This window comes from Diabrotica undecimpunctata, chromosome 1 (genome assembly GCF_040954645.1).
Source record: "Diabrotica undecimpunctata isolate CICGRU chromosome 1, icDiaUnde3, whole genome shotgun sequence".
NCBI lineage: Eukaryota > Metazoa > Arthropoda > Insecta > Coleoptera > Chrysomelidae > Diabrotica > Diabrotica undecimpunctata.
This window is the reverse complement of record NC_092803.1, coordinates 103,687,960-103,714,614: the sequence shown is the minus strand read 5'-3', so window position 1 is coordinate 103,714,614 and position 26,655 is coordinate 103,687,960. Positions and strand designations below refer to the sequence as shown.

The window sequence follows — 26,655 nt, the reverse complement described above, 5'->3', positions numbered from 1 at the left end:
CGAGAAAATACACAAGATACCAATGGGCATAGGAATAGCAACGACCAACAAAGAGGGCAGAATTCAGTAAACTGTGCAAGCCATAAGGAAGGTGAAGCATTACTAGCGACAGCTGTGGTACGCATAAGAGATGCGAAAGGAGATTCACACATAATGAGAGCACTAATCGACCAAGGGTCACAATGCGCATTTATAACGGAACAAGCTGCGACGACGCTAGGAACAACAAGGAAGCCCATACAGGCGACAATATCCGGGATAGGCTCGTCAGGAGAAAAAACAGCCAACTGGAGTATGAAACTTTTAATCGAAACTCATTACGAAAGTGACTTCGAGATGGAAATAGAAGCACTAGTACTACCGAAGATAACAAGGAATTTACCGGAACAGGATATAATTCTACCGGACTATAACGAGAAAAATGCAATACTGACAGATCCAAGATATTACAAGGTTGGGAAGATAGACTTACTACTAGGAGTAAAAGAATACAGTTACATATTGACAGAAGGGATGCACAGAATAAGTAATGGACTCCTGAGTCAAAACACCAAACTAGGATGGATAGTTTCGGGAATAGCACGAGAAAGGGAGAATATAAAAGCAGAAGTATGCTGTATGATATCAAGACAAGAAATGGACGTACAAATAAAGAACTTCTGGGAATTAGAAGAAGTAAATCAGGACACAAGTTTCTCAGTGGAAGAACAAGAATGTGAAGAACTGTATCGACAGACTGTAAAAAGGAATGAAGAAGGGAGATACGAAGTAAAAATTCCGTTTAGGGAAGACGTCGCAAAGTTAGGAGAATCTAAACAGCAAGCATTCGCCAGATTGATGCAACTAGAAAGGAAGTTTGCAAAAGACAAACAGTTAGAAGCGAATTACAGACAATTCATGGAAGATTATGAAAACCAAGGTCATATGGTAATAGCAGAAAACCAGGGAGATGGGTACTACTTACCTCATCATCCAGTGAGAAAAGAGGACAGTACTACAACGAAAATAACAGCCGTGTTTGATGCATCAAGCAAAAGCTCATCGGCGGTAAGCCTGAATGATATTATGCACACAGGGCCGAAATTACAACAAGATTTGACAAATATACTATTACGATGGAGATCCAATAAGATAGCATACTCAGCGGATCTGGAAAAATGTTTAGACAAATCAGAATGGCAGAAGAAGACCAAAAATGTCAAAAAATTTTGTGGAGAAAGGACACAAAGGACCCCATATAAGAGTATAACTTAACGACGGTGACATACGGCACGGCCGCAGCACCCCTTTTAGCGTTAAGAACAATACAACAATTACAAGAAGACGAAGGAGCGAGGTTCCCGTTGGCATCGAAAATTGTAAAAGAAAACATGTATGTAGACGATATACTAGGAGGAGCTAAGACAGTGCAGGAAGCAGAAACAGCCCAAAAGGAATTAATACAACTGTTCAGAAAAGGAGGTTTCATTCTTAGAAAATGGTTGAGCAACGAAGAAAAAATAATGGAGAACGTACCGGAGGATATGAGGAACGTAGACTCCAAGGCATTCAAACAAGAAGAAGTACGGAAAACGTTAGGAATACACTGGTCCCCTAAAGAGGATATAATCACATTCAAAATAGGGATAACGACGGCAAAGAAAATAACGAAAAGACACGTACTGTCAGAAGTAGCAAAACTATACGACCCACTGGGATGGATAGCACCTGTAGTAATTCAGGCGAAAATGTTCATACAGGAATTATGGGAGCAAAAGACCAGTTGGGATAAAGAATTAACTAGTAACCAACAAAGCAGGTGGAATACATACCAGGCGCAATTAGTAAATCTGGAGAAAATAACATTGCCCAGGTGGAACAACTTAAGCAAGATAAACAGAGTAGAACTACATGGATTTGCAGATGCGTCTATGAAAGGATATGGAGCGGTAATCTACTCAAGGGTATTAGGCCCAGAAATTAAAACGAATCTAATGATAGCAAAATCGAAAGTCGCACTATTGAAAGGGAAAACGACGTTACCGAGACTCGAGCTGTGTGCCGCGGTACTACTAGCAAATTTAATGAAGAAAACCCTACAAGCATTGAACAGGGAAAACATTGGGGTATATGCATGGTCGGACTCAACAATAACCCTGGCTTGGATAAGGGGATCATCAAAAAGGTGGAAAATGTTCGTCGCCAACAGAGTAGAGGAAATAAGAGGCGTTATAGGACCGAAAAATTGGCATAAGGTAGATACAAAGGAAAATCCAGCGGACATCCTCTCACGTGGAAGTACCGCATCAGAATTATTAGAAGCAGAGCTATGGTGGAAGGGACCAACTTGGCTGACTAGTAACAAAACTTTAACGCAGGAATCAGAAGAAATACCAGAGACAAATGAGGAGGAAGTCAAAACGAAAATAACGGTGCACACGACAACGATAAAGGAGGACATATGCGAGAGATTCTCAAATTTAGAAAGAATGAGAAGAGTACTTTCATACTGTAGGAGATTTGCAGACAAATGCAGAAAAAAGAAGGACAATGGACAAAGTCAGCTTACAGTCCAAGAATTAGAGGAAACGCTATTAAAGGTGATAAAGCACACACAGCACGCCTACTTCAAACAAGAAATAAATAAGCTGGAGAAGAAACAGTAATTAGACAAGAAAAATAAATTAGCCTCATTGGTACCATTCCTGGATAGACAAGGAATTCTAAGAGTCACCGGAAGACTGAGACACACGAATCTAAAGTACGGAGAAAAACATCCGATAATTTTGCCAAAGGATAGTGCATTAACAAAGTTACTTATAGCAGATAGTCACGCAAGAAATCTACATAGCGGATTACAACAAACACTACAGTACATAAAAAGGAAATACTGGATAATCAACGACAGAAGAACCGTGAAAGATCATCTAGCAAAATGTTTAAGGTGCAGGAGGCAGCAACAGCCAAGCAGCACAACAATTAATGGGAGATCTACCGAAAGACAGAGTGAACCCGAGTCATCCCTTTACTAACACAGGGATAGATTATGCCGGGCCAATAAAAATAAGTACCACGAGAGGCAGAGGACAGAGGAGCTATAGGGGCTACATCTCCGTATTTGTGTGTCTGTCAACGAAGGCAGTACACCTTGAGGTAGTAAGCGATATGTCTACGGATGCATTCATCGCAGCGTTCAAGAGATTTACGGCACGCAGAGGACAGTGCAACAACGTATACAGCGATAACGGAACCACATTCGTAGGAACAGCAAATTTGTTGAAAAAAGAAAATCAAAAAATAGATGACGAGATAAAACAAGGATTACTGGCACTAGGTACCCAGTGGCATGTCATACCTGCATATGCACCACATTTCGGAGGATTATGGGATAGCGCAGTGCGAATAATGAAATATCACTTGAAAAGAATCATCGGGGAAACAGTTCTAACATATGAAGAAGACACAAATAGAAGCATGTATGAACTTGAGACCATTATGTGGGTCATCAGAAGACCCTGAAGGGAAAATAGCCCTGACACCAGCTCACTTCCTTATAGGGAGAGAAATTATATCACCAAATCGGGAAGAAGAGCTTACGACTTATTTGAAGATGCCGACGAGGTGGAGATTATTGGAGAAAATAAAAAGAGACTTCTGGAAAATTTGGAAACAGGAATACCTGCACCAATTACAACAGAGAAATAGATGGCATAAGGCGCACCCTAACATAAAAGAAGAAGAAATAGTTATAATTAAAGAAGAGGATACACCTCCAGGCAGATGGCCATTAGCGAGGGTAACAGAAACACACCCTGGAGCGGAGGGATTAACCAGAGTAGTAACAGTGAGAAAGGCAAACGGGAAACTGACTAAAAGACCCATACATAAGCTAATACGACTGGAAGAAGAGAAACAGGAAAAGCCGAAGAAGGCAGCAGCACTAAGATGGAAGAAAATACTAGTAGCTATAATGTTTTTAACGATGTTAAAACCCATAAAGGCAGAACCGTATAAAATATATAATCCGGTACCAAGATTTTTCACAGAAGGCCTTGGAGAGGTCGTCATAGACCGGGGAACATTTCGAATAAAGGTGTTACTCGAAAAAGGAAGAATTCGAACAGAGCACCAACTAATAGGAAATATGATACAAGGCGTACGAGAACTGTGTCAGGAGATAAAAATCGTGAATTGTAAGGATATAATAGGGAAGTTAGAGGAAGGACAAAGAAAGGCGGAGTCAGTAAGCGAGGGGTTGACAGTAGAAATAAAAGGAAGGGAAAGAAGAGGAATATTAGGAACAATATTAACCTCAGTATTTGGAGTCAATGACGAAGCCTACAGTAACATTGAAGCATTAGATAATAACCAAAAGGAGCTAATAAAGGGATCACAGCACCAGGCGAAGATAATGTTAGAAACAATAACATCAATCAATCACAAAGAGAACAGGATAAACGAGCAAATGAACAAGTTTAAAAAAGCACTAATCACAGGTCTACAAGAAATATCTAAAGGACTTAACGAAGTAGAAGACAAAGCACAAAGACTAGAAACCGAATATAGCACGTTACGAATACAAACGATAGCATTACAAGTTATGGACTTCATAAACGAATATACTCAATTTTACGAGGGAATATTAAACCTTCACTATAACCACGGACACTTCATTGATATAGTGAAACCGGGTGAAATAACCAAATTAATAGGGAAAGCAGGGCAGATACTGCCTCAAGGGGTCGGAATACGACGACAACCCATTACAGAAACAGAAGTCAGTCATGACGACAGATATATAACAGTCATCGGCTACTTCATAGTGACAGGGAAAAATAAGTACAGCATGCTCAAAGTCACGGCCATACCACTTAACGTTGAGGGGTCGGTGTTGCGCACATTTGTCGCCCCAAGGAATCTACTGGTCGTAGATTATAACACACTGCACTACTTCGAATTGACCGCGGAAGATAGAGAAAGGTGCTTACTGTTGACAAAGGCGCAGATAGCGTGCTCACCAACGGCTATAAGAAACATGGATACCCAACCAAACTGCATACTTGAAGAAATTTATGAGCGATCTAAGAATAGCACATGTCCACTGGTAGCCAGGACAATACAGACAGCTCAATGGAGTAAGATGGGTACTCCCAACCTCTGGCTAGTTATCACGCCAGTCACGATACACATATCCATTATTTGCGATGGAAATCGGAGCGAAAGAGTACTGGAACGAGTCACATTCCTGAAGCTTTCACCCAAATGTATCGCCCAAACGAAAAATATTATATTGCTTCCCACTAGCCGTGGGGTGGACAGAGCAGTGACGAGTTACCTGAAGTCGCCAATCACTCCCGTGGTTCAACTGGTGGCGAGGACACCCTGCAGGTTTAACACGCCTCTAAACACCTACCTTGACATACCAGGAGGAGAGCTACGTCATGTGTTACTTGAGGAGGAGAGTCTGGAACAAGAAATGATGCATACGCACTGGCGATCGATTCATGAATCTAATTGGCATTATTTTGTGGCCACCGGGACCATTACTATAATGGTAATAATTGGGATACTCACGTTATGGAAGTACCGTCCTGTTGCACGACTATGTCGTTCAGGGAATCCACAAACTCAGACTAACGAACAGGAAGTACCTGTATTAGTTAGTAATCGGCACAACAATGTACCGTCGACTTCCCAAGCTGACATCCCACTCTCCACATTTTCATCCAATTGCCCTAATTTTAATCTAGAGATAGAGTCGGACATTGATAGCTAGGGTACGGTTGGAAGATTATTGATTATTCTTAAACTATTTATAATTTATCATGTTTGAATTTTACTATGTTATGTAATACTTATATGTAAACTTTGAGTATTGACACTTGGGCCAGATTGCCCGATTCCGCAGTATGTCCAATATCAAATCTTCAGAATTCATATTCGAAATTGGACAGTATAATTTTATCACCCAGTAGACCCAATGAATTTATTTGTTATTAAATACACACACGTAGTTAATTAGGTTACATACACATTTGGTCAATTATCAATAATATAATTTGGACATCAGTCAAAAGTGCTGACAAAAGTTAAACAATTTACATAAATTAGATACACATATCACGCGAGGTCCGCGAATATATTGACCCAATTAAAACTTATATAAAACTAAGATCTCTTGCCTAGAGAGCATTCACTCAATATTCACTCAACAAACTCAACACCCATAGTATACGTCTCATCAATAAACTCTGCTACTATTATTTGGTGTTTCCATTACAACTGAACGAACATCTTCACTGAGCCAACGAAGGGGAATTTGTTCAGTTATTGAGATTAGTATTTCTTGGATGTTACACTAACATGTGACAATTTTATGCACCTCTCATAAAATGAGTTAAAAATTAAAAAATACATGGTGTAAAAAAATTTTAAAATTGACAAATTATATAAACTGACACATAATAAGAAAAAAAAATATTTTCTTATGTTAGGTCTGATTTTCGTTTTTATTAATATATTTATGGTTTTATACTTGTTTGGGTCATTTTTGGCTTCTCTTCTCTCGTCCATTAGTTTCAGGATCTCATCTGTCATCCATGATTTTTTCTTCATTAATCTATCTGCCTTTAAGTGTTTATGCTTTACATTTTGCACTATTTCTGTAATATGTTTGATCGTTTGTTCTTCGTTCGATTCGTCTCTAATTGCAGTCACTTAACGTGCCGATAAGCCCGGTTAACGTGGCTTGGACTCTCATCCTCGTATCAAGGTCTTTCGGTTCGTAGGTCATACGTAAGTCGTATGATTGTGCTTTCCTTTTCTGCACTATTTTGAGTTTTACTCGAAATACTCCCACCAGTGGGACGTGGTCTGCCTCCATGTCTGCTCCAGGATAAGTCTTGACAGATGTAAAGCTGTTTTGGAATCTTTTATTTACTAAAATGTAGTCTATTTGATTCCTAATAATTCTCCCGGGTGTGTCTTGAGGGGATTTCTACGTGTACAGCTTGCGAGGTGGTAATTGGAAGAATGTGTTGGTGACAACTAGTTCTGAGTCTTCTGCGAAATTTTCTAGGAGGTCACCTCTCTCGTTTCTGACTCTAAGTCCATGTCCTCCAATGTACTGTGTCTTATCTCCAGTTCCAATCTTGGCATTAAAATCACCCATAATGATGAGAACTTCCTGTCGAGGAATTTTCTGTATGATACTGTTCATGTTCTGATAGAACTCAATTGCTTCTTCCTCCTCTTTGTCTGCAGTGGGAGCATAGACTTGGATGATGTTTATATTAATAGGGTTGGCTTCTACTTGTAGTAACATCACTCTCTCTGATATTGGTATAAAGTTAGTAACGCATTTGGCAACTTTGGGTGATACGATTATTCCGACTCCATATTCATGTGATCCATCACTTTTTCCCGAGTAATATACCTTGGTTATCTTCTATTTGTATTTCTCCAGCATCTGGCCATCTCATTTCTGCTATTTCCATGATTTCAATATGCATTCTCTTCATCTCCTGTATTGCATTGTGGATTTTTCCTGCTTTGTATAAAGTTTTGACATTCCATGTGCAGATTTGATATTCTTGCTGCACTTCAATTTATTATCTTTTGGTAAACTCAAAACTGTACTCCCCGGAGACTAGGGCGTATCGCTGTGGATCTTTAATGGAGTGTTTGCCCTACTTGCGCTTATCCATCTTTTTCCCGGGCATCAAATCTTTGGTTCATCCGCCTTTGAGGCCGATTTCACAACCTCAGGAGAAAAGGGTGCCCTACCACTTACCAACTCATCCGCCCGAAGCCGTTCGTCAGTAAGTGGGGGATTGCTTATACCGACAATCGCTCGGTGAATGACTCGTCACACTGAATGATTCGCCGAACTGAAGAGTATGAGGCATAAGGAAATATAGTGACCCGTCTGCCCTCGGAAACCTAATAGCCATTCGGGGTCAGAAGAAACAAGAGTTAGCCACGAGAGGCTGATAGGAAAGATTAAAGACATATCACTCAAGACAAGTTGGAAAAGAGTAATTTGTGAAGGCCTTTGTGATGCGCCAGGTGCGTTTCATAAGCGTATGAGTATTAATGCACCTTGTGGTCCCGCTCATACCTCGGGGTATTGACTACAGACTGTATGGCTCGTCCAGCATGCCTTAGCATGGAGGATAGGGTGCGCGTCATTTTTACAATGGAGACACCCCAACTCCATGGCCTGACTGACAAAAAGCGGTCTTGACTTAAAACTTTTGCAATCAATTTATTATAAACTATATCATCTTTATACCAATATAAATTTATATGTGGTACCTGAATGAGACCCATTAGTTATTACACCTAGGAAGGCTTTTATTTCAGTTTCGTCTGTTTCTGTCTATAGATATAAATTTATATGTGTTACATACTTAATTGTTGAACAGCATAAATGCGACGTATGGTAACAATAAATTTTTGTTTATGTGCGGCATGTATCTCTGACGGCACATCTCATATTATGGATATCAGTAGCGAGAATAAAAAATTTGTTATCGATGGCCATTTGTTTCACTTAAAACGATATACAAATACCATTTTTATCGCTACCGCACGATGCGAGTTTTGACCAATTTTGCTACACCACATTTGAAAAATGTCTCTGCTACACCACATGTCTCTGGGGATACGCGATGAAGTAAAAGTGTTAAGTAATAAAGTGATTGAAAAATCACCAATTTTACATTAGGGAAAAAGTGTATCAGTTTTATATGGCACATAGTGTGCATATCTGCCATTAAAAAAACTAATTAATCATTTTCAATCAAATCTTAAACAGACAGTTTAATTTTCTTCTACACCATTGCATATTTAGCCTCCAATAATAGGCAGTCCTATACTGCTTGCTTCCAAGTCATCAGCAAATTGTGTATGTCCATCTGTGGAGCACTCGGGGGGGGGGGGGTTTGTGGGTTAACCCCCCCCCCCCCAGGGCATATACAGTAAAAAATATATAAAGAATAGTAGGAAAATGTAACTTGTCTTTCACACACAATACAAAAAATCCAAAACGCTAATTGCATAATTAAATTACCACTTTAAATATGTTGAACACAATAATTATTGTATAAATACACAATTAATACAAAATAATTAATAATATTTTTCATTATATTTAGATATAAATACCTAATATTAGACTTATGACAAAAATAGACAGAATGAGTCTGTTGCGAGTAGCATGCACCTACAGGACTGTATCTGCGGCGGCCTTGTGGACTATCACGGGTTGTGTTCCTCTGCATGTGTTAGCAGCATAAAAGAGACATCTTTATGAGAGAAGATAGCATTTGACAACAGCTTTAAAAAAAAAAGAAGAAAGGGAAAGATTAATGGAAAAATGGCAAGAGGAAACAACCAGGAACATGTTGCCCAGTAGACCAAGATGCTGATCCCGAGCCTAAGGGACTGGGTAGATTGTCTGTTTTAGGGCGTATCTTCATAGGTTCAGAAAGACAGATAGAGATAAATGCCTATACTGCGAATATTCTGACATTGTTACTCACACAATGCTGGAGTGTAATAGATGTACAGTGGAGAGAAACAGAATGTATAAAGAAATAGGTATGAACCCTGTGACTGTAAGAGAGATGATCGTGAAGATAACGGGAAGTACGGAGGGATGGAATAGCGTTTACAATTACATCCGAGCAGTCATTAAAAAGAAAGAAGAAGAAGAGAAACACCAACCGGGCCAACGACAGAGATAAGATCTAATTACTATTTTAATGGGAATAAACCGCAATTAAAGGTTAAAATAAGTTTATTGACGTTTGAATCTTTGATCTTGCACTGATAACTTGTTTATAATCCCAACAATTAATAGAAAAAAGAATAACGGTTGGTACCGAAGTACATCTAGCCTTCATCGACCTAGAAAATACGTATGATACAGTTCCAAGACTTAAATTGTGGCAAGCTTTACAACAACCCGACATTAGTCCATATCTTTTAGGAATAATGACAGAAGTATACAGGGATAACACTACTTACCTAAAAATCGAAAATAGACTATCAGAGCCAATAAACGTAACTAAAGGACTAAAACAAGGATGCAGTATGTCACCATTACTGTTTAATTTATATATTGAGGCAGCCCTTCAAAATTGGAAAAACCACTGCCAGGGAATGGGAATCCCGTTAGGAAATGACGTACTGTTCTCCCTGAACTTTGCGAATGACCAAGTCGTCCAAGCTCAAGATCGTATGATCTAGAATTTATGATAAAGCATCTATACAGAGAATATGTAAAATGGGGTTGACAAGTCAGCATGATGAAAACAGAATATTTAGTTATCAATTCAGATGCAAGGTTTGAAGTGTTTATAGACGAAGACGTGGAAATCAAACAAGTGAAAAATTTAAATATTTATGTGCACTTATTGCTAAGAACGGCTTGGGAGAAACCGAAATTAAACACCGAAGTAATCAGTGACGTAAAATTGTAGGATGTCTGAACTCCTTATGGTGGGATGGCGGAGGAGAACGGGAATACGGCGATAGCCGTCTCCAGAATGTGTTTACAAGTTGGATTAATGTCAAACGTCAATAAACTTATTTTAACCTTCAATTGTGGCAAAATAGTAATTACTTTAAAATGCCACAAAAAAATAGCTTCAGAACAATAGATAAGATCTAGATAAGAGAATGGAGTGTTCCAAAAATGTTGTCAGCCTTACAGCGGCCACCCTACTTTCGGAGTACGGTACGTGCGACAATCAACTGCACACAAGTATGAGAGGGTGGTTTTAGTTGCTAGGCAGGATAATAGATACCTGAATCTTTGGCATTGCTATGTTTAGTACTTTAAACTAAACTAAAACCCAAATTTTAGGGACTCAAAATGGAGGTAGCATAAAAAAATTTCAAACCCCCCCCCCCACACAGACACAAATTCTGGGTGCGCCACTGCTGTCCATTGCCACTTTGCTCTCCCATCTTTTGAGTGGCCTTGCTTTTGGTCTTCTTATACTCTATATCTTCATATCTCGTTTTTGGTAAATAGTCTAAGACATTCCTTAGAATTTTTTTTCCAAAAATTCCAGTTTTGTTTTTTGTTTTCTGTTAGTACAACCTTTAAAGTACAGATTAGAAAGCTAAAAAAATGCATATTTAAAAAAAAATTCTCAGCCTCTTTATTAGATACACACATGAAATATTAGAATCGACCATATGATTTTTAAATATTATTTTATCTTTGAATTAAACAAAAAAAAACATTTTTTTAGTTCCCATGTACTAAAAAGAGTGCGCTGAGGATTTTCTAGATAGCGTTTCAGCTTAAAAGTCTAAAAAGAAGGTGTTCGATGGCGGACACCAATTCTCAAAATTGGCACATCTGAAACAAAAAATTCCAACGGAATTACTTTAAAAATTTAAAGTATATTTATAAGTAATAATTTAAAATTACAGACAATTAACCATTAAAAAAAAATAAGGCGAAAAAAGATGCAAAAAGTAATGTTTTTTTCCAACTTTATCTTCAAATGTCCGTAATTTTGATTTTAATTTTCAATTAAAAGTGGTTGATTGTATTGCAAGGGCGTTTTCTTTAGGTAATCCCGTTGGAAGTTTTTGGTTAAGATGTAGCAATCCTGAGATTTGAGAGATTAACTTAGGCATTAGGCGCCCTCTAGAAAACGGGTTATTCATTTAAACTAAAAACAAAAAAAATTTTGTTTATAATCGGTTCAGAATTTGTCGATAGCTCACTACAAGTTTAACCCTAATTAGAGAACTGAAATACAGAGAGGATAGGTAATACGATATACTAGTAAAAACCAACCTGAAACTGACGGTTTAAGATGTTTTCGACTAACCCACCTTGTATCTGAAGGAATACAATACCTTATAATCCTATTACGAGGGTATTTTGAATGGTTACAGATGACCGACCAGTGTCGTAGAGTATATGATTGAAACATTTATTTGAACTAAATAAATATATTTTTTAAATCGTACTTATGTAAATTGTATTTTTTAATAAAACTTCTTTATTTTATTCAAAAATAAAAAGTTTCTTGCCATTTGTAAAAGATACATTTATTTAATTAAGGGGAAAGGCGCCAAATGTCGCCTGGCAAAATTTCCAATGTGTTTTAAAAGTATCCATTATTTTCAAATCCGGAGAAAACTAATAAATATTTTTGAAAAATTTAAACGCAGAATGAAAGATTACATTATTACTGAGGGCAGAAAGTCCCTGAAAACTTCCACAATGCTTATTTTAATATGTTATGTAACAGGGGTGAAAATAAAAGAGAAAATATAGTATAATTTTTAATTGAAAATATTGCGTGCAAAAGAAACTTTTTATTTATTCTAATAAATATTTCATTCTGCCTTTAAATTTTTTAAAAATGCTTTTTAGTTTTCTCAGGATTTGAAAAAAAAAATGGACACATTTAAAACACATTGAACATTTTGACAGGCGACATTTTGCGCCTTTCCCCTTTAATACCTTACGATTACAACTACTATTACTTACCTTATTCCAGATTTAGACATACGGCTCACACTCCCTCTAAGGGCAAAATTCACTCATCCCAGATACCTAAGGTATCAAAAGGATTGAGCTCTGGTGGGACTCTTTCCGTGTTATCGAGCCCTAGGTGACTTGGTTTGCTAGAGTATCTCCCAAAAATTTTCGTATTGCTTGTCAAATTTAACGTGATACTTAGCCGATTTACTTGTATAGTCCGACAAAGTTTTTTTATTTTACTTATGTTTAAAGTTACTGTGTGTTGAAGAAATATCTTATGACTTTTTAAATAATTATTGTTAAGTATTTTAAACTATAAACATGGATTTTTATTCAAAAATTAGAAGGCAAAGTCTTGTCTGGACAAACGAGGGAGGTAATAGCAAATGTAATTATTTTTATGCAGAGAGAAGCGATGCAAAATCCGCATGTTAAAGATTTTAAAAAAATTCAAGAGCGTGCTTCCTTATCAACGGAAGTAAGTATAGCCACTATAAAACGGATCTCTCGTGAAATGAAAAATATAGAAGAAGGTGCTTCTACATCATTTTCGACGCCTAACATGAGATCTACCCCAAAATCCAACTTGGGCGATTTTGACAAAGGTTAACTTCGGCGTATAATAATAAATTATGTCACGGAAAAACGAGTTCCTACATTGCGACATATTACAAAAAAAATTAATAAAGACAATATTTATACAGGGTCGCATGAAACTTTGAGAAAAGTACTGAGAGATATGGGATTTCGATGGAAGAAAGCGAAGAATAACAGGAAAATCCTAATTGAAAAACCCGATATACAAGTGCCCCGGAGGAAGTTTCTCAGAAATATTAAACAATATAGGGAAGAAAATCGGCCCATAATTTACATGGATGAAACTTATATTCATTCCTCTTGCACAAACCCAGAAATAAAACTTATAAATAGATCAAATTATGAACAATGCAGGTCACTCTGTCTTAAGACTACCTAAACCAAATTCATCTTAAAGATGCAGTAGCAGTAAACAAACCAACACACGTTATCAACATTATGAATATTACGAGGAGCACTCCCAAATCACGATTTACAATGTATAAACGTACATAATATCCACCTCATAAACTATATAAATAGACATCGTATACGAAACTTAGCATACCATATCATTTAGTAGTCCTTGTACGCGGAAGAATTGCTATAACTTAATTGGACCACTGTTGTTCTAGTGATAATATTTTAGCCAGGGCGTGCGTCAGGGAATTACAGTGCTTGAATTTATTCATTTATATTTATAATAAATGTTATCATTTATATTTTATGATCAGAAGAATAACAAAGATAAAATTAAATTAATAAATGTTAGAATGAGGTTTTCCAACAACATAATATGCGAATTCGTTATTGTAATGCATTGAATTAATAAAATTAAATTAAATATGTAAAAATTGTTTTAAAATTAAATGTAATATCTAATGGCGGTTTCCCACCAAACGGACAAAATAAAAACAAAACAAAACACAAACTCGTATCCAATAAAACAAAATAGCAACTTTTTAAAGACTGGCGTGTTTTGAAACAGTTCGTTTTGTTTTTCGAGTCCCGAGTTTTTGAAACTCGAGTCTGTTTAGTGGAAACGGTCAGTTGTGTTTATTAATGGACTACCTCACCTCTGACGTCACAATGGGCGGGGCTTCGAAAACCTTTCTAAACATTTCTACACTAAATACAAGATAGAGCTGCAGTAAGTATAAATAAACCGTCAACAGTATGATTGTTACGAAGGGCACTCCCACATCATGATTTTAACGATGTATAAACCTATATTTTCCTGTATTATGAAATACATATGAAAATATGAAGTAGACATCGTAGCATAAGTCGTTCACAGGAATAACAGAACTGAAAATAACTGAATAAACATGTTAGAATGAGGTTTTCCAACAACATAATAACGTGAATCCGTTATTGTAATGCACGGAATTAAAATACAATTACATTAAATGTGTAAAAATGTTTTAAAATTAAACGTAATATTTAAGGTTGAAACGGAGTTGCCACTCGTGAACTGAGCTCTTAATGGCACTCCATTCGTTGGTTTAAGGAAAACGAAATTTCAAAGCAAAAACCTATGCAAAGGTCAGAAAAATCTTGTCAAAAATAAAAACATTCAACATATCTCAAAGTGTAACTTGGGTAATATTTTACTCAGAATCTACCTCGAGTGCCTGTGAATATCTTCTTTTTTCTTTACCCATTTCATCTACAATATGCTTACAATAGTGTATAGGTTATTCCACGAATATACGACTGTTTTGGATTATTGCGACAACGAATATTTTACTGTGCAAGTAGAAGTATGAAAGTAAATTGGTCTAAGATCTAGTTTTATTATGACATATAAACTAAAATTATTTCAGTTAATAGATGTTCAGATAGACACAAATTTTATTGAAATATAATCGGAAAATAATAAAAATTTTTACGCTAACGCTCCTACAAATAAATACAATGACGTCTATGAAGCCAAATGTGTTCATCAGACATTTGGGTTGGTTTTCGGCGAAATGTAAACACCAAAGAGGCGTGCCGGGTTTGTTTGATATTACACTATTTTATTACTTTATTAGGTACTACAACTGTAATAAAAAGAAATATACTATTTTTTATAAAAATGAAAAGAAATTGGCAGAACGATGGTTCAGAAACCAGAAAAAGAATCTAATATTTCACTTTGTTAGTTTTAAATATTTGTTTGATTTGAGTGGATGTACTCTTAAAAGTTCCGAAAGTAACGGCCCGCTATTGATAGGTAAAGTACCGAATCGTTACAGATATTAAAAAGTAACGAAAATTTACATGCGTTTCATATATCGCCGACTGATTTTTAGTTTTAAAAAATGTCCGTATAGAGGTGTCCGGTGAAGAGAGGTGTCCGTTAAGAAAGAGTTTAATGTAGTGTATTTGTTTTTTGAAGCCAAAAATGTCGAGACTTGTTTTAGATGTAGACAACTTTATATTTAATGTACTTTCTTATTTTGCTGATGAGAAAACCAACGGGGACCCTCTGCGAGCAGTTCAGTCCGTACATAAACGTGTATGTGATACACTCTGTATTAGTGAAACAAAACTAAAGTCGGTTTTGCAAAAAGCAAAAAAAAAGTGGACAAAGTGAACAAAATGTCGCATAATATAAATCTCTTGCATAATATAAAGGTTGCAAATTTGAAACCCGCGAAAGACAATATATAAAATGCGCGAAAAGAAAAAAAATTAGAGAATAAGTAAGTTTTTTGGTGTTTTTAATACTAATTGAATATTCGACTAAATAAATTACACTATTTAATCACTTAAGTATTGTTACACTTACACTTTACACTTTTACATTACATTACATTACACTTAAACCAACTTGTATACAATACTAAACTCAATGATAGTAATTATATACTTCAAAATCTGAATTACAACTTCTGTTCTATAAACTATCAACTCTATGTTTATATCATGACTTCATATTTAAATCTAAGGTTTATATCTGTCATAACAGTATTTTAAAAATGGGGAGAATTTACTATTGTACAATTCAGCACATTGGACCAGTTAAATCGATACCTTAAACCGAATTTAAAACAGTCGTATATTCGTGGAATGGAGTATATTTTTTTATGTTTATTCACAATAGTCAAAAGCTCGACTTTTAGAACTGAATTGTCAAAACTTTTGATCGCAGCCACTTTTGAATATCCGCTTTCTTCAACTCGGTTGTCGATATTTATTAAACGGGGAGTATATAACGAATATATTAAGATAGAAAAAAACATGGCGACTACCAAAATGGCACTACACAGGATCTTGATTATATAGAACGTATAGTTACGTACGAGATATCATAAGGCACTATGAATGAAAATAAATTTACTATAGACAAATTTTGATTTATTGACTTAAGGAAGGCCTCTGGCTGAGTTCAAAATAAACAACTGATCGAAACCTAACATGCGACATAGCAAATGAAAAGGGACGATATAACGAATCTATTAAGATATGTAATTGATTTTCTATCTTAATATATTCGTTATATCCTTCCCTTTCATTTTCTATATCGCGTGATAGGATTTGATCAGTTGTTTATTTTGTACTTCTCTAAGTGCACCTTATTTTTTTTTAATACAAAATTTTCGTTTATGAAAACATTTTAAGTTAAGGTATATCTGTATTTAAATTTACGAAATTTATGTAAAATGAGATTTCAATTTCTGGTAACATTTGTAATCTGGATCACGTGAGTTTTATTGTTTTTCAAATAAAAACTGAAAACATAATAATAAGTTACTTCTTTTGAGGCGAACTAACACACAATTTACTTTAAAAATAAGTGTATTTGATGTTTTGATTTCGATCGTTTAAGTGTCAAAACAACGTTGCAATTACTGCTTTATTATTTTTGTCAAACCATAAGTTTCTTTTTATTTTACAGTAGTGAAGCTAATTTTGAATTTCCTTGAAAATAATACTAACATTGTATATTTTATCTTCGTTGTTCATAGTAAACAAATCTTTAATTGTACATACTGTTTTATTAATTTGATAGGAAATATGAAAGCAAAACCGCACGCCTATGGAGTCTTACGTAGCATAGCCTAGTTTTGTTTACTTTTACTGCACGTCGAATTTGAATGAGGTGTAACTACCACCAGGACTTAAATCCAATTGAGTTAGTGTGGGCTGCTCTAAAACAATATGTGGCAAATAAAAATGTAGATTTTAAATTTAAAAATGTTGAAACATATTGTGATGAGTTTTTCTGCAAATTTTCCCAATATGAGTGGAAAAAATATTGCGAGCATGCTATTTCTTATGAGCGTTATTAAATAAAAAAGGAACCAGCTCCAGACTTAATTGTAGACGATTTAATAATACATTTGCAGAAAGATAGACACTGATAGTGTGGATTCTCTAGAAAATTGTAGTTCGGAGACAGAAGATGGACTTTAATTTTAATCGTGTCTTTTGTGGTGAGTTATAAATTAAATTATCTCAAGTATCTTGTATAGTCAAGTAATTTGTATCTAAAAGTAGAGACATCAGACTAATCAGTGAGTTTGAGCGCCAGCGGCACCGAAACACCTTTCTGAAGGACGCGTAAACTGAGCATTGAGGTCACGTACCGACAGACGTAGGCGGATGGACAGGCCTTTTGGGCACCCAGTCGCCGAGGAGAACAAAATTCATTTTGCCAATTCGACGACTGAGTGACCGAACATACACAGTTTAGACAGCGAGATATCGACCCATGTCGACGGGCGATGGCCCCCTGCCCGACAACACATTTAGGGAACATGAGTCCTAAGTAGTCATTCAGTTTTTAGTCAGCCAAAGAAAAGCTCTTCTAGCTACCCCTAAAATTAGGTGGCTTAACCACATACGGAAGATGTTCTATTAAACAGGGTCTCCAAAGTAAAAAATGAGTACAGTCTCCTCTGCGAGGGGGAGGGGAGGAAGGATAGCTTGTGGGTCAGATAGGTACCACCCGAAGGGAGTGTGACCGGTTTGATTTTCAGATATGTGGGTCCCACTATTCCATTGGAACACATATCTCTGTAGGAGCTGGGTTGTACGCTTGTGTGTGTGTGTCTTTTTATTTAAAATAAAAATTATTCTTAGGCTATTTTCTTGTGGGATAATAATGTAATTTACTATTTTTGTTGGGAATAAGCCACAATTTTAGTTTAAAATAAGTTTAAAATAAAAAATAAAATATTACGACAACTCTAGTATAAAAATTAAGTAATAAATGTTTCGTCGGTATGTTCCAGGTATAAGATTAACTACTGTTCTTTTATTCTTATACAGTTTACTGTAACGCAAATGTAAAGCTTTCATCTCCGCCAATATTCCTCTTATTAAATTACAGAACGAGACATTTATAGAAGTGTTCGAAAAAACTGCCGCTTCAACATGACTGAATGGTCAATATTAATGAGTCAAATAAAATATAATTATTAGAAGAATTTTTTTACCAAGTAACAAAACAAAATATTTTGTATTTTGAGAAGTTCCATTAATAAAAATAAGGCCACTCTCTGTAAACTTGTAGTACGGAGTGTACCAACGATACGAAGAGACCGAGCGCATTATGTATCTCTTTTCCTCCGAATGCGTTCTCACTTAATATTCTACGCAAGTGGACAAATTTGTCAAGTATCACCTTAAATTTGACAAGCAATACACACCTGGACGTCGCGAGGAGTACAGCTTTCTGCATGGCCTTATAAAGATGTTCATTTAGACCCAGCTATTTTATGTTCGCTAGGAGGTTTTTGGGAATAACACCAGTAGTAGATAGAATAATAGGTACTGTCTGGGTACTTTCCATTCTCCATTGTCTCCTGATTTGTATTTCTAGATCTCTATACTTGGCGATCTTTTCGTTGCATTTAACACGCAAATTATTGGTGTTAGGTATCGCCACATCAATAAGTGTTGTTTGCCTGGTAAGTTTATTAACTAGTATGAGATCCGGTCTATTATGTGCCACTGGTTGGTCTGTGAGCACAGTGCGGTCCCAGTATAGCTTGTAGTTGTCATTTTCAAGCATTCTGTCAGGGACATATTGATAATAAGGAAGATGGTCGGTTTGGAGAAGTCCCAGTTTGTCAGCTGGTGGATAATCTTTCCTACTGAGTCATGACGTTTTTTATAATCAGTACCGACAAATGCCTGGCAGCCACCGGTAAGATGTTGGATGGTTTCTTGGGCTTGTCATCCATATCGGCATTTGTCATTTTGGACTTGAGTATCTTTAACAATATATTTCAGGTAATTTTTAGTTGGTATAACCTGATCCTGAATGGCAAGTAGGAAACTCTCAGTCTCGGGAAACATCTTTCCTGATGTCAACCAGTAGTTCGACGCTGTATTGTCGACATATTCTTGCTGATCTCATTGAGATGTCGCTCATGCAGAGGTTTACTCATCCAGGTGCGCATTTTTTCTTGCTTAGTCAGGTGGTATTTGTTGTGTGTCGCATTTGTTGTTCCCTCAGTTTTAGCGGCGTTGTGTCATCTACTGCGCAAATTGCTCGATGTAAGGTAGATGTCTCAGCCTGCACCTGAAAATAAGTTCTTAAATTAGCAACCTGTTTATCCAATTGCTCACCTATGTCCATAAGTCCTCTTCCCCCTTGATAATCGCGGTAATGTTGTTCTCTCTACTTACCTTATATAATTACGATTAGAAAACTATTTAAATTCAAAATAAATAGGATCAACTTCGGAATCCGAGTCGTCTTGAGGGTTAATAATTAGCGGTTGTGTCTCTACGGTCGCATCAATTATGTTATCAAGATCCCCCATTTTTTGTTCTTCTTCTATTACATGTCTTAATGCATCTTTCCAGTCTTGTTCTGTAATATGTTGTAAAGACTCGTATAACAATTCACGTACAGCTTGTATTTTATATGACGTATTTTTTCTATCCACATAACTTTTCATTTGTGCCCAAATAAGTTCAATTGGATTTATTTCGCAGTGGTAGGGTGGAAGTCTAAGGACTGTGATGTTTCGCCTTTCCGCCATTTTGTCAACTACGTATTTCTTGAACTTAGATTTGTGTTTCCGGGCAATTCTTAAAAGTTCTGCTTTTACCATTCCATCTTCGTAAGGCAGATACTTATTCCGCAACCAGTCAAGAATATCCTGTTTCTTCCACGCAGTCGTTGGAAGTCTTTCTACTAGTCGTGAATGATAAGGTGCATTATCTAATACTATAATTGAATTTGGTGGTATGTGTTCAATCATCTGCTCAAAATATTCTTCGAAAACATCAGCTGTCATCTCCTCGTGATAGTCTTTTGTGCTTTTGGACTGAAATTCCAACAAACCATGCTTAACAAATCATTTTTCACTGCCAATGTGAGAAATTATTAATCTACTGCCTTTACCAGAAGGTGGGGAGGTACCAGTAGACCAACCTTCCATAAAGGCTTGCCTGGAGCTTAATATATTTTTATCTGACCAATTTTTTTTTAGAGTATGACCTGAGTTTACCCACGTTTCATCCTGGTAGAAGATTGGCCTACCTTCGGCCCGGAATTTTCGTATGGATCTTAGATAATTTCTTCTCCAACATATTATCTCCTCCCAGTCAATCAAAAGTGATTTTCGGTCTGATTTCTCCATCGAGCAAAAAGAGAAAAGAGGGAATGTAAAGGTAGTGGGGGCAAAAATATTGTTAGACAGGAAGTGCCATCTTGAGAGGTCACATTAAACAAGGAAAGAGATCAAATTTAGTTGGGTTATGTTATTATTGCTATTGTATATTGTATTATAAATGTTTGTCCCAACTGTCACCTGAAAGATTATTTGTATTTAAAGTGTTTTAACAATTGTTTCACATTTTAGACTATTATTGTTATTATTTAATTAAAACTTTATTGTGTTCTAGTGTTAAAAAAAGTATTTTAAGTGTATTATGTATTAATATTATGTAATATAACAAATAAATAGATAAATTAATAACGATTAGATCCCTCTTTTTTCTTTTTGCTCGATGGATTTCTCCCTCCGGAAATTTAATTCTTTTAAAACTTGCCACAATTTAGTTCTCCGATATGAGGCAAATCCGGGACGTCTCTAACTTCTTGTAAAATTTTGTTTAGGTTTGGTATTTCTTTTTTGAAAAAAAAATCCATGAATTTTCCTTCGAATACCATTTTTGGCAAGTTCATCAATTTCAATAGACTTTTTCCCTCTCTTTAAGTGTTCGTTTGTGTTTGAGTTAGCTATACCGTGTTTTTTTCTTTCTGATAGGAACCTATATATAGTTGACTCTCCTACGCCAGTCATGTTGGCACAACTTTCGACTATGTTGCGAACAGTGTTTGTGGGATTCTGAGCATTCGTGAACATCCAGGACAATAGTCTTCTCTCTTGGTGAATAGATAGACTTACTGACTGTACGCAACAGTACCGGTGTAAAACTTGATGTTGATGATGAAGCCATCACAAACAATCCAACAAAACGAGCACGAGCGAAAGGTACGTATATGTTCGTAGGTATATGGAATAAAAAATCACTCACGCACTGCATATAATTAGCAAAAGAAATATTCGAGACGCTAATTACTGCCGTAGACGCGAAAACACCGACGAGCCGTAAATTACATGCGATCAAAAACGTACTAAACAAAAAAATTGTTTTCGTTCGTATTAACTTCACCCTTTCAAGTTAAGTTTCGAATATAAACTGTACAGACGAGGCACGTGGCCAAAGCCGCCATCTTTATACCCATTAAATCTGGGGAATTCCATCCTAATTATCTTGCCACGAATAGTACCTTCGGATATGAATTCCAGGTTTTCTAGTAAAGTGATTAAACGTGAAGATTGGTATTGAAATATCCAAAGAGATAAGGTATTCTTATTTACAAAATTGTTAATGGTTAAATTCTTATTTTTATTAATATAATATAATAACCAACATTAGCCGTTAAAGTTTTAATTGTTTTTTGCTAAATATATTAGTATTAAAACATTATTAATATTATATATAACAGTATTAAAACATTATATTATTTAATGAATAAATACACATTTCGTGCTCTCAACAATTTGTGAACGGAGAATAAATAAAAATGAGATAATATTTAAAAAAAATACATGTTCGTATGAAATAAAGGAGCTGAGATTTTTTTTTAAATATTCATTTCTTTAGCCTTCTAATCTGTACTATACTTCTGCCGCTGACAATATAGAATGGTCACGTGAACGGCATGCACTCTTTGAACGTTTCTCCCCCAAAGTCACCGCTTTTTTACGTTTACACCGCTCAACAAATACGTATTCACTCACACGGTTTTTATAAGTTATTGATTTTCATTATAACAATAACGTAATTTAACATTTTATTGGCCTTTGAGTATAAATTTAAATTCTAGATTTCAAGTTTTATATCCTGAGTGGACAAATAAAAAAGTTTAATATGTCAAAAACAGTAAACTTAAAAAAAAATTAAGAGATAAATTTGGTTTATAAATCAGAAGGAAGGCGATTCGTTTGCATAGAATAGAATAGAAATATCTTTATTGACAAGAATCGATTGACAAACAAATACATAATTTAAATTACTGAAATTACTAAATGAAAATTTTCCAATTACAACACTTATTTAAAATAGAATATATAAAATTTTATGTTGAAATAACAGATAACATTTTTGTTTAAATTACATATTACGTAAATTTAAATGCTACAAAAACTTTAAATTTAAATATGATATATCTTTAACAAAACAACAAAAGACATTTTTGTTTCCTCTAGAATTTGTCTATGTCACAAAATAATCATTGACCGAATACAGTTCAAGATTTGTTATAAGATGGCTTACATATTTCTTAAATTTGATAAAATTATTTTCAATTTTAATCGCAACCGGCAATTTATTATAAAATTTTACACATGCATACATTGGAAACCTCGTTGTGATTGAAGCCTATATGCACAGGCAGATTGTAGTTGATACTGTACTTCGTGTACTGAAGTTATGCTTTATGCTGTTTATTTCAAATATATGCATGTTTATTTTTGAAAAAAAATACTAGGCACTTATAAATATATATTCCTGGTACATTCATTACACCTAATTTGTGGGGAATTAACAAACGAATGTACTATTACGAATTAATAGTAATTAAATTAACACGAACTATTCCTTCGATAACTCTGGCGAGATAAATGAACTTTAACTCATAGGTGCCAATGTTTATTATTAAAATTTAAATGGTTGCAATAAACAATCAAAGACAATTTAAAGGTTGAGGTAAAACTAGGTGAAGAACTTACCGCTAATTACCATGATTCGCACTACTTTACGAAACAACGAACAAAACGACTTCAATATGAATGCATCGATGCACCAGCGGGTGCGACTGTTCCTATTAACGACTAAAACTCTTGTCTTTAGCGAAATGTATTTCCGAGCCTCAGCGGTACTATTAAGGGACCGTAGGAATACAGGGTGGACAAATGTTTTGATTAATTCACACAACCATATTTAAATTTAAACATAATTGTTTAAATTTTTTCTTTACAGGAATCTCTAAATTTCAAACTAAGCAGTATCGTAACTATTTTTTCTGAATAATAATTTGGTACTTCCTGAGTGTAAGTTTGCAAAATATACAGTACGTTTTTATGTGACATCTAAATATGATGATGTTACTCTAAATGAGTAACAAACTAATGCGCATAATTTACCAAACTGTATTTCGAAGTCTAAATTCTGGCCGATATCTATACCCAGAAATTTGGTGTAATGTAGTGAAAATACTTCCTCTTCCTGTATCTGTACATTCTTAGGTATTGTAGTGTTGTTCATTTTAGTTTTGAAAATCATATAATTTTTTTTTCCGATTTACTTTTAGTCTGTTCATATTGAATCACATCTGAGCCTCCTCCAAAGTATAGTTTGCAATATCCAGAAGGTGGTTCAAAGACGATCTTAAGATCAATATTTCTGTCATCATCAAAGTTTACCATATGGATGTTGTCCCTATTTTTTTATAAATGTTCATATCTAGATCATTAACATAAAAAACAAATAACAAGGGCCTATAATACTGCCCTGTGGAATGCATATAGTAAAAGAGCCCTCCTGAATCCCAGATTGTACTTGAACTGGTGCCGTAATTTAATTACTGTCAGAGTCTTCCGATAAGGAATCGATAATAAAATCCAATTGCCACATCTTGGATATAATGCCATCTACATGATTGATGGCATTTTGCCAATTATTAGCAGTAACATTATTTAAGGCTTTGTTGAATAATACTTTTTTTACGTCGCATAATTTAAAAGTACTATTTTTTCTCGCAACTTCGCCCTTTACTTGCGCCCAAATTAATTTGATTTAACCATTTTATCTATCATATATTTTTTTCTTTACTTTACTCACGGCACTGATTGGCAATTTTTCATATTTCCTACTGTGATATCATGCATTATCTGGAACAATGACTGCATTTTCAGGTAAAGTTGGCAAAAATATTTGTAACCATTTTTCGAAAAGATCGGAATTCATATCTTCGTGGTAGTCACCCTTTTCCTTAAACTTGAACAAGAGCAATCCATTTTCAACAAACCCATCTTTAGAACCGACATGTAACACAATAAGTCTTTTTCCTTTTCCAGAAGCATATTTCAGTCCTGTAGATAAGCCTTCCACATACGCTTTGTCAACAGTATGGCCAGCGTTGACCCAAGTCTCATCTAGGTAGAAGATACTTAAATTTGCCTGTTTATATTGCTTTATACATTGCAAGTATCGACGCCTCCACGATATTATCCCATCTTTCTCTGTGGCGAATTAAACAAACAAGGAACTATTACAATAATAATTAAATTAACATCAACTATATTTCCTTCGATAGCCTTGGCGAGATGAATGAACTTTAACTCATATGTGCAAATAATTATCAAAATTTAAATTGTTGCAATAAACAATCAAAACAATATATATGTTCAGGTAAAACTAGGTATGTCTAATTGAAGCTGATTACCATGGTTTACACTACTTTACGAAACAACGAACAAAACGAATTCAATATGAGTGCATTGGTTCACTGTCGAGTTGCGTCTGTCCCTCTTAACGACTCACGCTCTTCTGCTTAGTGAGATGCATTCTCCGCGCAGTACTATAGGGATCGTAGGAATACAGGGAGGTCAAATGTATTGATTAATTTACACAACCATATTTGAATTTAAACATTCTCCTTCAACACACTATTTCGGCTACTTTTTTAAAGCTGTAAAATAAGTGCAGTACATGGTGACAATTAATAGAGAGGTACGATGCGTGATTGTGCAATATATTATTTTTATATCAGGAGAAAAAAACGATATACGTGAGCAAATAAATTGTTTAAAGCATATTTATATAAAATATAAAATAGAATTGTAAATAAAAATCTACATATATTACATATTTTTTGGTGGAGCACGGCCCCTCTGCTCTCTAAGGACGCTCCACCACTGCGTAAAGTTAATATCTACTTAAAAACAGGGAATACATGAAAATATCTGTGATTAAAACGCCATTGTTTATTTTTTAGGTGAGAAAAGTAAAGATTTTACCACAAGAATTTCACCATCTAATACAACCTGATCCAAGTCTTGAACAAACTGAACCAGAACCCAATGTTTACAGATGTAAAAAGTGTAGGAGAATATTAGCAGCTGAATCCAACCTTCTTTTGCATGAGACAAACGGTGTAACATGCAAAGAAACTTACTTTGTAGAACCAATTGCATGGATGAATGTCTTACAAGAAAATCAGGGCAAAATATTGTGTCCAAAATGTTCAACCAAATTGGGATCATTTAGTTGGATAATGGGATGTCAGTGTCCTTGTGGAATACAAGTGGCACCTGCATTTTATCTCACTCCTTCCAAAGTCGATTTTTGTAATGTTGTTAAAAATTTAGAAACTACATGTTAGATAGTTTACGATTTAAATCAAAATTGTTTGTATTTTTAAGATTAAATATATCATCCCTTTATTAAGAAAGCCAGGCTACAGTTATTTAGATTAAGAGCAAATAATTGTATAAAATAAATAAATTTAAATATTTTTTAATATCTTCTACTGTATGTTACTTATGCATGACATGTTTCACCAAGCTGTGGCTTAAAAATCAGTACTATGTCACTGATCATGATAGCTATGCTATCATGTGTGCTATTTGGATATATCTGTCATAAATTTTAGCATGTGTTTATTTTGGGTTGGAATTTTTGATGCGTTATTTCCTTACAAACCTTTTTTTAAATAAAAAACCAAATAATACAGAAATTAAAAACAAATAAGCCAGATAATAATTAATATAGACTATTTTAGTTATAATAAAAGGTAAAAATTAAATAAAATTCAGTCACAATGAAACAACATAAGATGAATTCACGAGAATAGATAAAATAGAAAAAAAGTGGAACCCACGTGTCACTATTATAATTTTGCTTTGGAATGATTGAATATGTTACTGTAGTTGAATGGTGTTACGCAAAAAGGGTCAACCCACACAAGTCTGATTTTGAGATAAATAGCTTTAAAGTAGATAATCTGTTGCAAATCACATGCTTTATTACAGTTTACCTATGATATGTCAGTAAAATTT

At 35.1% G+C, this 26,655-nt stretch overlaps 1 protein-coding gene across 1 annotated transcript in view; it reads left to right on the top strand.

Annotated features, from left to right (window-relative positions):
• LOC140451853 (dual specificity protein phosphatase MPK-4-like) overlaps window positions 1-26,048 on the top strand; it is a 35,681-nt gene extending 9,633 nt beyond the window's left edge. Inside the window, exon 2 of the mRNA XM_072545763.1 lies at window positions 25,593-26,048. Within this exon, the coding sequence (XP_072401864.1) occupies window positions 25,593-25,979 (387 nt within the window). The 3' untranslated portion in view covers window positions 25,980-26,048. The remainder of the gene's footprint in view (window positions 1-25,592) is intronic.
• The last annotated feature ends 607 nt before the right edge of the window (window positions 26,049-26,655 follow it).